This window comes from Myotis yumanensis, unplaced genomic scaffold (genome assembly GCF_028538775.1).
Source record: "Myotis yumanensis isolate MYYU_CA2020_CCGP unplaced genomic scaffold, mMyoYum1.0.hap1 SCAF_8, whole genome shotgun sequence".
Lineage (NCBI taxonomy): Eukaryota > Metazoa > Chordata > Mammalia > Chiroptera > Vespertilionidae > Myotis > Myotis yumanensis.
Window position 1 is genome coordinate 92853606 of NW_027223759.1, and position 13370 is coordinate 92866975.

The 13370-nt window shown below is 42.1% G+C and overlaps 1 protein-coding gene across 6 annotated transcripts in view; it reads right to left on the bottom strand.

The window, feature by feature from the left end:
* SAP130 (Sin3A associated protein 130) overlaps positions 1 to 13370 on the bottom strand; it is a 123165-nt gene that overhangs the window by 82286 nt on the left and 27509 nt on the right. For 4 of the 6 annotated variants that reach the window (XM_070423215.1, XM_070423217.1, XM_070423213.1 and 1 more), the window contains exons 2-4: positions 12319 to 12436; positions 2659 to 2894; positions 1300 to 1458 (exon numbers count right to left, since the gene is read on the bottom strand). In XM_070423215.1, coding sequence (XP_070279316.1) covers positions 1300 to 1458; positions 2659 to 2894; positions 12319 to 12430 — 507 coding nt within the window. In that variant the 5' untranslated portion in view covers positions 12431 to 12436. Of the gene's footprint in view, positions 1 to 1299; positions 1459 to 2658; positions 2895 to 12318; positions 12444 to 13133; positions 13240 to 13370 lie in introns of those variants that run through there. The other 2 variants (XM_070423219.1, XM_070423214.1) reach the window with 2 other exon arrangements.

A 13370-nucleotide genomic window follows, 5' to 3' on the forward strand; every position in this document is an offset into this window, starting at 1 on the left:
AGTGTGGGGGGGGTGGGGGGAAGGGCTGAGGGGGCGGGTGGAAGGGGTAACTTCTGGGTTCTGGGAGTACTCAGCAATGGGACAAAAGTAAAACACAATGCATCTTTTTGGAATACCAATTTTGTTTCTTGAAAACTTAAAGGGATAGTTTTGAGATTTAGTTTTTCTCCATTGGTAATTCAAAATATTTAAGTAAATCAAATACTGTATATATTATGCATAAGGATTACCTTTTCAAAAAAAAAATTTAAGTTAAAACACAAGACTTCAAGCCCTGGCCGGTTTGGCTCAGTGAATAGAGAGTTCACCTGCAGACCAAAGGGTCCCAGGTTCGATTCCAGTCAAGGGCATGTACCTGGGTTGCAGGCTCCTCCCTGGCCCAGGCCCTGGTCAATGCACATGCAGGAGGCAACAAATCGATGTGTTTCTCTCACATCAATATTTCTCTCTGTCTTTCCCTCTCTCTTCCATGCTCTCTAAAATCAATGGAAAAATATCCTTGGGTGAGGATTAAAAAAACCCAAAAACACACACACACCAAAAACCCCCACAAGACTTAACCCCTAGAGTGCCGGGGAGCGCAATTCGCACTCCTCCTGTCTTTCGCCAAAAGTGCCGGGAGCGCTACCAAAGCTTCGAAATGGCGTCCAGTTCTAAGTCTGCTTTTATTAGTGATGATGATATTGCTAAATATGTCAATGTAGTAAAGGTTTCCTTAAGTTTTTGAATATGTAACTTCATTTGCTTGCGATTCATAATTTTTTTCCTAAACTGCTGTAAAATCAGCAAAAATGCCTTGGCAATTTTAGCATAGTTCCTAGGATATTTGTTGGCACTCAAAGGGTTAAAAATAAATAACTGTTCGTGATTGGTGGGCTCCTTGCGAGAACCCGCCAGTCACTCAAGAGATACACATTTGCTGTCCTCAGAGCAAAACCTAGAAAAGCACGACTGCTGTGGGAGTTCTCAACCCGCCCAAATTCTGAACTAAAACCAAGCACAAGGGGCTCTGAGCACAAGGACATGGACTGTCTTATCTAGATTTGTATCTCAGGGAAGGTAGTGCCTCACACATAGCAGATCTCAAGATCTACTGGCTAAATGACAAAGACCACTGTGCATATTGGTTTTATTCACTGTAGCTACTTCTCTCTCAAATCTACCGTCTTCCTCTTGCAGATATAAATGACTTTAATTTTTTACTTAGTACAGTGCCTAATATACTGCTGGCATTCAATAAATAATGATAAACAGTTGGGCATCTCAGTTTGAAAATCAGTAGATTAAGAGGGAAAAAACCTGTTGTCCACTGATTGTTGCCACGGGAATGGCTGAGGCCTGCGGGAGGCTGCTCTCCATGGTAACTGTGACCTGCCCTGGGGCCTTGGGGGGCAGTGACAAGGTAGAAGGTGGAGCAGGAGCAATGGGGCGGCTCGGCATCGTGGGCTTCGGAGGCGGCTGCCAACAGAAAAGGACACGAAACATGATCAGTGACGTTTGACTAGCAATGTGTTTCCTTCTCAAGTTCAAAGTACACAAGTCCACCGTGGAGAGTGCCAGGAAAGATGCCAGAAGGCTTATATGTTTTCTCTCGCATCATCATAGCGTTTCCATTGGAGTATTAGCATTTCCATTGTACAGATGAGGAAACATGCAAAACAAGTCTAAGTCATTTGCTCAAAGCCACACATAGAGCAACAACTGGAACGGGGAATAAAGCCCAGATCTGTATGGCTCACAGCCTACATTCTTCTATACAATGCTGCCTCCCCCAAGGCTGAGCAGAAGTAAACAAAACTCACAGTAACTGAAACATAACTACAAGGCAATATTCTCCTATATCTCCAAATTAGCAAGCTATTAAAATAAAACCTTAGGCCCTAGTTGATTTGGCTCAGCGAATAGAGCATCGGCCTGGGAACTGAGGGGTCCCAGGGTTGATTCCAGTCAAGGGCACATGCCCGAGTTATGGGCTCGATCCCCAGTGTGGGGCGTGCAGAAGGCAGCTGATCAATGATTCTCTCTCATCATTGATGTTTCCATCTCTCTCTCCTTCTCTCTCTTCCTCTCTGAAATCAATAAAAATACATTTTAAAAAACAAACAAAAAACCCCCACACACACAAAAAATAAAACCTTGGCCCTGGCCAGGTGGCTCAGTTGGCTTGGAGTATCCTCCCGTACACTGAAAGGGTGTGGGTTCAATTCTCCATCAGAACACACAACTAGGTTGTGGGTTTAATCCCCAGTCAGGACATGTATGGAAGGCAACCAATTGATGTTCCCTCTCACATGGATGTTTCTCTCTCTTTTTCTCTAAAAAAGATCAGTAACCATATCCTTGGGTGAGGAATAAAACCAAACCAAACCTTGGAGAAGAGTGCCATTCCAAGATAAAAACTGAGTTAGCACGTCTGTAACTTGAATAAAATCAATGTCAAATGAGTACTAGAAAAGTTCCTGTGATGCCAACTGCTCAGCCGTACAAGACTAGACACTGCAGAACAGCAGAACTCGGAGTTCCAGAGAAGAGCTGAACTGATAGGTCAAAACAAACTATGATACTAGGATACAGCCTAAAACTTTGTAAAAACTGTCAACAATATTACAGCCAGTCTTTAGCTGTGGTTCAACGTGAAATTTTAAACCTCTCCATTACCTTCATAAGTCCCTCCGAAAATGAGAGTGGCACTGCAGGCGTCAGATGTGCTGGTGGGGCTGTCACAGTGACAGGGGTGCCCGATGCGACAGCATGGTGTGTTGACAGCATCTGCACCTGTGGGTAGGGCCTCACCACAACGGGCTCTTGCTTCTCTTCACGGGCCTGGAGGGAGCTGCTGGAACCCACGTGCTCCCTGGCAGTGACTTCAGCATCTCGAGTAGATTCATCGTTGACTAGTAAAGACATAAGGTAACACAGCATGTCACACCTTTCCAATATTAGTTAACTTAACAGCATATACAAGAGTGGAACTTGCAGTTAATTTGAGTTGATAAACTGACAATTTCCTTGCAAGGTTTTCTTAAGAGAATTTGGGCATTAAGTTCCCCTGATGGAGAGCAAACCAAAAGTCACACCTGTGAGACACAGGACTTATGTTGGTTCCTGTGGCTTTCCCTTTCCTATGAACAAAGGACTTGACAACTACTAAAATGAGCTCAACTTACTGAAAGTGCAATACATGATATAATTTCATTTAAAATATTTATTTAAAGTGTTATAAAAATTAACATTAAAAAGATAATCTAAGCCCTGGCCAGTGTGGCTCAATTGGTTGGAGCATCGTCCTAGACACTGAAGGATCGAGGGTTCAATCCCGGTCAGGCACAAACCTAGGTTGTAGGTTTGATCTCTGGTCTGGGGCAAATTATTATTACTTTGTTTTGTTTTTTAGTGAAGGCTTTTTTTTTTCATTCAGATTCTTTTTCTTTTAATCCTCACCAAAGGATATGTTTTCATTGATCTTAAGAGATGGATAGACGCCAAACCGGTTTGGCTCAGTGGATAGAGCATCAGCCTGCGGACTGAAAGGTCCCAGGTTCGATTCCGGTCAAGGGCATGTACCATGGTTGCGGGCACATCCCCAGTGGGGGATGTGCAGTAGGCAGCTGGTCGATGTTTCTCTCTCATCGATGTTTCTGGCTCTCTATCCCTCTCCCTTCCTCTCTGTAAAAAAATCAATAAAATATATTAAAAAAAAAAAAAGAGATGGATAGAAAGAGAGAAACAGATGTGAGAGAGACACATTGATTGGTTGCCTCCTGCATAAACCCCGACTGGGGCCAGGGATGGAGCCTGCAACCGAGATACATGCCCTTGACTGGAATCGAACCCAAGACCCTTCAGTCTGCAGGCCGATGCTTTATCCACTGAGCCAAATTGGCCAGGGCTATTTAACTTTTTAACTGAAATAAAACCCTCATAAAGACATGTGCACAAATGTTAATTGTACAGCTCAATGAACTTTCACAAACTGAATACACCTGAGTAACCAGCACCCCAAATCAAGAAACACAACAGCCCAGCCAGAGTGGTTCAGTGGTTGAGCGTCAAGCTATGAACCAGGAGGTCACGGTTCGGTTCCCAGTTAGGGCACATGCCTGGGTTGTGGGATCTGTCCAGTGTGGGGCATATAGGATTCAGCTGATCAATGATTCTCTCTCATTACTGATGTTTCTATCTCCCTTTCCCTCTCCCTTCCTCTCTGAGATTAATAAATATATATGTACTAGAGGCCCTGGTGCACGAAATTTTAATAAATATAATAAATATATATGTACTAGAGGTCCCCCCTCGGCCCTGCCTGCGCCCTCTTGCAGTCCAGGACCCGACACTCCTTACTGCCTACCTGCAGCAAAGATGGAGGCGGGAGAGTCTCCCACCGTGGCTGCACTAGCCAGCCTAAAGCTGGGCTCGCTGCTCCTTAGCAATGCCTTGGAGGCTTCTGGCTGAGCGGTGCTCCCTGGTGTGGGAGCACACTGACCACCAGGGGGCAGCTCCTGCATTGAGCATCTGCCCCCTGGTGGTCAGTGCGCATCATAGCGACCAGTCAGTCCACTTTTCGGTTGATTTGCAAATTAGGGTTTTATTATATACGATTTTTAAAAAGCAAGACATTCCTGGTTTCCCAGAACCCCTCTGTCCAGCCCAATTCCAGTTCTTATTCCTCCAAGCATATTCATCAACTTCTAACACAATAGATTAATATTGTCTGTTTTTGGACTTCATATAGAATCAGAACCCATGTTATCCCACTGTGGTGTCTTGCTCCTTTCACTCACAGGTATGAGATTCACCCATGTTATTACACGTAGTTATAGATCTTTCAAACTCAGTATAGTGTGCCACTGCATGAATAAACAAAAATTATCCATTTTACTATTAATAGGCATTTAGCTAGATTTGTTTCCCCTATTGTGAATAATAGTGCTAGTTATATTCCTGCATGTCTTTTGGTGAACCTGTGATCCATTTCTATTGGATATATACCTAGGAATGAAACTGCTGATAGAAAAAAATATTCTGCATCATTTTATTTTATTATTGTTATTTTATCCTCACCTGAGGATATGTTTATTGGTTTTAGGAGAGGAAAAGGGAGAAACATTGACGTGAAAGAGAAACATCAATTGGTTGCCTCATATACACACACCAGGGGATCAAACCTGAAACCTAGGTACGTGCCCTGACCAGGAATCAAACCTTCAACCTTTTAGTGTACTGGACAATGCTCCAACCAACAGAGCCAGCCAGCCAGGGCTCTGCATCATTTTTAAAATGCTAAATGGAATTCCATTATATACATTTGCTATAGCTTTTTTAACCATTATATCAATGATGGGTTGTGTTATTTCCAAATTTTTGCTGTTAACAAATCTCTGGGATGAATATACATATGTACTTTTAAAAATATATTTTTATTGATTTCAGAGAGGAACGGAGAGGGAAAGGGAGATACAAACATCAATGATGAGAGAATCATTGATTGGCTGCCTGTTTGCACACCCACACTAGGGATCTAGCCCGAAACCAGGTTTATGTACTGACCGGGAATAGAACTCTTGGTTCGTGGGTGGATGCTCAACCGCTGAGCCACACTGGCTGGGCTACATATGTACTTTGAGTCTTTATTCAATCATTTTAGGAAAAATTTTCCAAAAGTACAAGTGTTAGATGAAAAGATGGATATATATTTAATATTTTGCCATATATTGACTTTCCCCAGATCATTCAGATTTTTCTAAATTTTGATTTTTAGAACTTTACTAAAGTGCAATCCTATCCTATATAATAAAAGCCTAATACGCTAAGTGTCCAGTCGTCCATCCAACCAATCAAAGCATAATATGCTAATGATATGCTAAGGCCTCTCAACCACTCGCTATGATGTGCACTGACCATCAGGGGGCAGAAAGTCTACTGGTTGACCAGTTGCTATTTTGTTCCCACCAGCAGTGTGCTCTCATCCTTACCAATTCTTGATACAGACATTTTACTGGACATGCAGTGGGTATTTCACTGTGGTTTTGGAGCATTTCTATGGCGATTAGTAATGTTTAATTTTTATGTGATCACAAGCCATTCATATATATCTTCCTTTGTGAAGGATATGCTTATATCTTTTTTCAATTTTTTAATGTTTTTACTGATTTTTTGAGAGAGAGAGAGAGGGAGAGGGATAGATAGAAACATCATCAATTGGCTGCCTCCTGCATGCCCCCTATAGGGGATCAAGCCTGCAACCTGGGCATGTGCCCTGACCAGGAACAGAACCAGTGACTTCTTGGTTCATGGGTTGACACTCAATCACTGAGCCACACCAGCCAGACTTTTTCCCCATTTTTTAAATCAGCCTTAGTGAAGTACAATTCACACATAAAATCCACTAATTCCTTGTTTAAAATTAGGTACATTTTTACAAGAGTACATATTACTGGAACAGACCATAATCATGATATAGAACATTTCCCATCACTCTAACAAGTTCAACCATGGCCCTTTGCAGGGAATTCTCTTCCTCCCATTTATTCCTTAACCCCTAGAGTGCCAGGGAGTGCGATTGCGCTCCTCCTGCAGTGTCCAGTTCTAAGTCTGCTTTTATTAGTGATGATGATATTGCTAAATGTCAATTCTTGCTGTGAAGATGATGATTTTGTGGAAGATATTGAATATGTAACTTCATTTACTTGCAATTCATAATTTTTTTTCCTAAACTGCTATAAAACCAGCAAAAATGCCTTGGCAATTTTAGCATAGTTCCTAGGATATTGGTTGGCACTCAAAGGGTTAAAAGCCACTGATGTGTTTTCTATCACTACAGCTTTGTCTTTTCTGGAATTTCATATAAACAGAAATCATACAAGACATGGTCCCTTGTGTCTAGATTTTCTATTATGTTTTTGAGGCTCATTCATGTTGTGTATACCAGTAAGTTTATTTCTTTTTATTGCTTAGTATTCCATTAAATGGGTAAAGCAAACTTTGCTTATCTAGTCACCAGGTGAGAAAATTTGGGTTGTTTCCAGTTTTTGGCTATTCCATATAATAAAAGCCTAATATGCTAAGTGTCTGACCAGTCAACCAGTCGCTGTGACGTGCACTGACCACCAGGGGGCAGGCGCTCCAACTGGTAGATTAGCTTGCTGCTGGGGTCTGGCAGATTGGGACTGGGAAAGACAGGTTGGACACACCCTGGAGCCCTCCTACAGTCTCTCCCCAGTCAGCCAACCTCCTGCAGTCCCTCCCCAGCCGGCTGGCTCTGATTGGGACTGGGCGAGACAGGCTGGACACGAGCCGGACACACCCTGGACAAGCCCGTGCATGGGGCCGGTGTCAGCCCAATCCCTGCAGGCAAGGCCAAGGGACCCCACCAGTGCATGAATCCGTGCACTAAGCCTCTAGTTATGAGTAACGCTTTGATAAACATTGAAGGGTAAGTCTTTGTATGTATGATATGTTTTCACTTGTCTTGGGTAAATACCTATGAATGGGACTGCTGGGTTGTATAGCAAATGTGTGTTTATGTAATTTTATAAGATACAAACTGTTTCCTAAAGTGGCTAGATTGTTTGCATTTCTACCAACAATGTATGAGTTCTACTTGCTCCGTAGACACATCAGAGCTTGGTACTGGTGGTCTTTTCATTTTAGTGACTTCAGTGGATGGTCGTGTTTCCCACTGGGGTTTTAATTTGCACTGCCCTGAGGGTTAATTCTGCTGAGTATCTTTTATGTGCTTATTTGACATTAAAAAAGAGTCTTTGGTAAAGTTTCTATTCAAATATTTGCCCATTAAAAAAACAATCAGGATGCTTGTCTTTTTACTATTGAGTTACAAGAGTTCTTTATGAATTTAGAATATAAGTCCTTTGTAGATACATTTATTGCAAATTTTCTCTCAATCTGTGGCTTACCGTTTTATTTTATTAACAGTGTCTTGACAAGCAGTCATTTGTAAGGTATTAGTTCCTTCTTTATACAGTGTTTTGTTTTTTTTTGTGATGTAGGGCCATTTTTGCTTACTCTAAGGTTGCAAACAGTTTCTCTAATGTTTTGTTTTAGAAAATTTAAGTTTTATATTAGATTCATGACGACACATTTGGTGTTATCTTTTCTGTATGGTGAAGGTAAAGGTCAAGGTTCATTTTTTTCCATGTGTATTTTGGTGTTCTGGCATTATTTTGTTGAAAAAAACTATCACTTCCCTATTTTTTTTTTATCACTTCCCTATTGAATTACCTATGTACTTTTGTTAAAAATTAAGTGACCACTATTTGTGGATTTATTTCTACTTTGTTCCAATGATACATATTTCTATCTTTATGCCAAAACTACACTGTCTTGATTAGTGTAGCTATAACAAGTCTTAGTAAGGTAGCAGAATCCTCCAAATTTCTCTTTTTAGTCAAAACTGCTTTGCCTATTTTATTTTAGGTCCTTAGGTTTCCACACAAATTTTACATTTTACACTGAGCCTGATGAAATTTTGATTAGAATTTCTTTGAATCTATAGATCCCTCTGATAGAAGTGATCCCTTAGAAATACTGAGTTTTCTGCCCTAGCCAGTTTGGCTCAGTGGATAGAGGGTCAGCCTGTGGACTGAAGGGTCCTGGGTTCAATTCCAGCCAAGGGCACTTACCGGTTGCAGCTTGATTCCCGGCCCTGGTCAGGGCACATGTGGGAGGCAACCAATCGGAAGTGTCTCACTCACATAGATGTTTCTGTCTCTCCTGCTCTTTTCTACTCTCTCTAAAAATCAATGAAAAAAATATCCTCGGGTGAGGATTAACGAAAAAAATAAAATCCTGAGTTTTCCACCCTTGCTGGTGTGGCTCAGTTGGTTGTCCCACGCACCGAAAGGTTGCTAGCTTGATCTTGGGGGCGGGAGGGACAGACATTGTAGGAGACAGCCTCCAATCGATGTTTCCCCCCCGCCGCCCCCAAAAAACATACTATTAAAAAAAATACTGAGTTTTCCAATCCACGAACATGACAGATCTTTACATTTATCTAGATCTTTAATTTCTCTCAGCAACGTTTTACGTATCTTTCTAATCTTAGGTCTTACACATATTTTGTTAGCATGTCCCTAACTTTTCTGTGGGCTTTTTTTTTATACCACTGTAACTGACATTTAAAAAATTTCATTGTTCATTGCTAGTAAATAGAATTGATTTTTTAAAAAATATATTTTTATTGATTTTTTACAGAGAGGAAGGGAGAGGGATAGAGAATTAGAAACATCAATGAGAGAGAAACATCGATCAGCTGCCTCCTGCACACTCCCTACTGGGGATGTGCCTGCAACCAAGGTACATGCCCTTGACCGGAATCGAACCTGGGACCCTTCAGTCCGCAGGCGGACACTCTATCCACTGAGCCAAACCAGTTTTGGCTAGAATTGATTTTTGTATATTAAACATTTATCCTGAAACCATTACTAATTTCATTTATTAGTTCTAACAGCTTGTTACAAACATTCTTTAGGAATTTTTGCATACACGATCATGTTGTTTGTGAATAAAAGCAGTTTTACTTCTGTCTCTCATTATCAATTTTTAACCTTCCCCACTGTCTAGACAGATTTTTTCCCCTAATTAAAATTTTAAGGGAAATGGACAATTTCATAACTTTCCCCCAAATCTATTTGTTCAGGAAGACTTTGATTGTTGACAATTTCATTAAGATATAATGTACTGCCCGGCCAGCGTGGCTTGATGGTTGAGCATCGACCTATGAACCAGGAGGTCACGGTTTGATTTCAGGTTGGGGGGCATATTCCCAGATTATGGGTTCGATCCCTAGTGTGGGGCATACAGGAGGCAGCCGATCAATGATTCTCTCTCATCACTGATGTTTCCATCTCTCCCTCCTTCTCTGAAATCAATAAAAATATATTTTTAAAAAAAGATATAATGTACTGACCATCTTCCATTAAGCTCTTTTTGGAACCATTCATCATTTCCTTCCAGACATCTGGAGTTCTCAATTTCAGTTTATTTTTTACCAGAAAAGAATCTTGAAGCAATAGAGAATTGTTGTAATCTATATGTCTGAACTTTGAAATTATAGACAACTTTGGTCTGAGTCAATGATTTTCTTCTCAACAAAATCTGAGTGCAATTATTGCTGACAGCTTTTAAAATGAGCAATATTATTCCGTGTAAAGAAGAGATGTTCAAAAATATTCTTAGCTATGCTCTTTTAAATTATTCTGTTGTGAACTTATACCAAAGACAAAATAGTGTAAAAATATTGAAGGAGTAAGGCACTTTTCAGTTGCTCTACAATAACTACTACTTTGTGCCCTACACTGGTTAGGAAAAATGCAGGAGACAGACATGATCCTAAATCAATTGTTGTGGATCATGGGAGTCAGCAAAGGCTTCCTAGAGAAAGTGACATCTGACTTAAAACCTCAAGAACAGGAATTAGCCAGACAAATAAGCATGGAAAGGAAGAAGCAAGATTGTGGCAAAAGGAACAGAATGTTCAAATTCTCAAGGTCAAGAAAGCCTAGAATTTGTTATCATGAGTTCAGAAAATGTGATAGATACTATTATGCAGGAGGCATAGAGTTGCTTAAAGTTACTTCAAGAATAAACAGAACTAAAATAAATTTGTAACAAAAACTAAGTTGGCAGAGGGAAGCCAAGCAATGGAAAACGAGGCTGAAACAGACAAAAGGCCAGAGCTCATAGGCAAGAGACAAAGACAGAGCAATTAAAGATGATGCCTGAGTTCCTAGTTTGAGCAATGAGTAGACAGTGGTACCATTTACCATGATAAAGAACATAGCAATCAGGTAGCAAAGAAAAATAAACAGAAAAAGAGCTTCATTTCCCTTTGCAGCACCATCTTTTTACTTGATATCTAAAGAGAATGAGACTATTTGGAGTTCTTCATCTTCAGCACTGTTAATTCAACTGAATTCTTTGCTGTGGGGGACTGTCCTGCATATTGTAGAATGTTTAGCAGCATCTCTGACCTCTAAAACAAGGCCTATGCCTGACCCACCTTTGGGCTCTTATTACCATATCTCTGGGCCTTAGGTAAATGAGAAGGCATCAATACATCTATAAAAATAGTTCCTTGGGCCGAAACCGGTTTGGCTCAGTGGATAGAGCGTCGGCCTGCGGACTGAAAGGTCCCGGGTTCGATTCCGGTCAAGGGCATGTACCTGGGTTGCGGGCACATCCCCAGTGGGGGATGTGCAGGAGGCAGCTGATCGATGTCTCTCTCATCGATGTTTCTAACTCTCTATCTCTCTCCCTTCCTCTCTGTAAAAAATCAATAAAAATAAAAAAAAAAATTATTTAAAAAAAAAAAATAGTTCCTTGGGGGTAGGGGAGGCCAGGGGATTGTCAAGAGCGGGAAAGAAAAAGGAGACATATGTAATATTTTTTGTAATACTTTAAGCAATAAAACAATAAAAAAATAAAAAATAAATAGTTCTTGCAGGTGTGGACGAAAGGGGCCACATGCTGACCTGACAGGCTCAGGAGAGTCCTGCATGGCGGGCTTGCAAACTCGGAGACCTAAAGTCACCACAAAGGATGGTCTGAAATTAAACTTTAACTAAAAGCAGTTATGGTGGGCAGTTACGTCCTAGGCCAGTATCTTCACTGACAAGGTCAACCTTTACCTTAACTGAGCCTATCTGTCTTTTCGCATCTATGATAACATACCCTTGAAATGTCTGGGTAACTTGTGACTTCCCTGTATCTGGAGCCCCTGGGGCACAACCAAATGTGCTGGGCGCCAGGACAGATACCACAAATTCCTTCATCATCATGTTAATTGTTCCTGCACCCACCTAAGTGTGTGTCCATCATTTTACTTTTTATCCAATCCCAGGGTGTTCCCTGCTTTGCTTATCCCTCCTCCTTAATCTGTCACCAATGAATTTCATGTAACCCACCTATGTTCCTCCTTTGATTGCAATGTATAAATACGGATGTAACCCCACCATTCTCCGGAGCACTATCTCAATTCGTTGAGGTTCTGCTTCCTGGCATATGTCGACAGTTTGGCTCAAATAAACTCACAAAAATTCTTTACAGGTTTCAATGGTTTTTTTACGTTAACACAGGCATGCTTTACTATAACTTTCATGTATACACTAGTACATGAATGATGTGATTAAAACAGGGGGAAAAAAAGACTTGCTTAAATTTAAATTAGAATTGTAACATATCCTTTCTTTAAATTTGATAACCTAGTCTTTACTAAAATCCCAGAAGAAATTTGCTAATTTTTAATGAGAAAACTGATAATATTCTTAAAGCAGAAGCAATATAGAATATCACAGGTCTCACCTGTAGCTGCTGGGTTTATCAGTCCTGCAGAACCACTGCTGGCGATCTGCGAAGGAGCCTGGCTTAGCCCAGTGGAAGGAGTTCCTAACCGAGGAAACTGTTGAGAACTCATTTCCACCTGCAGTGCATACAGTCATATGGTTATTACTGGATTCTGAGATTAGAATCTATAATGAAAAATTAAAGTATCTTTAGTATCTATATCTCCCCTCAGAAACAATTACTGCAGCATTATTCATCTATAACAATTACTTGTGATCAATATACAGTGCGGAAATGAACTGAATTCTGTAATTTTGGATGTACGTAAGTTTAACACGGTGTTGGGGGATACTGGCCCTCCACAAATATTTTTTAGGGTTGCCACACTAAAACATCAACACTGAATCCTGCACAACAGCCACAACACGTTAACACAGCAGGTGTGCATCTGTAACCCTCACAAGCAAGGGGAGCAGCAGGAGTCGGAGGGGAGATGCCCTGTCCTAAGAACCAGAAGCCTCGCAGTAGGACCTGATCCGAGAGAAATTCCCAAGAGCTTTCTTCTGCACAGGCTCCCTGACCGGGTTTCCTCTGCTCGCTTTCACAGACCCCCTCACAGCCAGAGGGACCGGAGACCTTCACGCCTTCTCTAAAATGCACCCCCTTTTCCTCCAAGCCCAGCTCTATGGACATCCCTATTCGCCCTCAGCCCACTCCCAGCCCCAAGCCCCCCCGCTGAGACGGGAGAACAGTTTCCAGACACCGCGGGCCTCCGAGGCTACGTGGAGCGGGAGCGGGCGTCCGGGAGCCCCAGGACAGCCATGGGTCTCTACCTGCGGCCGCCGCCCGCCGCCCCCGCCTGCATCTCGCCGGGCTGGGGGGGCCGCGGAGGGCCCATCTCGGCGGCAGCGCTAAGCTCCGAGCCGCTGACCGGACTCCACGGAGTGCGCTTCGGCCCCGAGGACGTCCAGCCCCTCCGCTCGCTCAGCCCGGGCCGCTCCGGGCCGCCAGGGTTCCGGCCCTCTCCCCGTACCCGCCCCCAACACCCCTGCCAGTCCATTGGCCCCCGA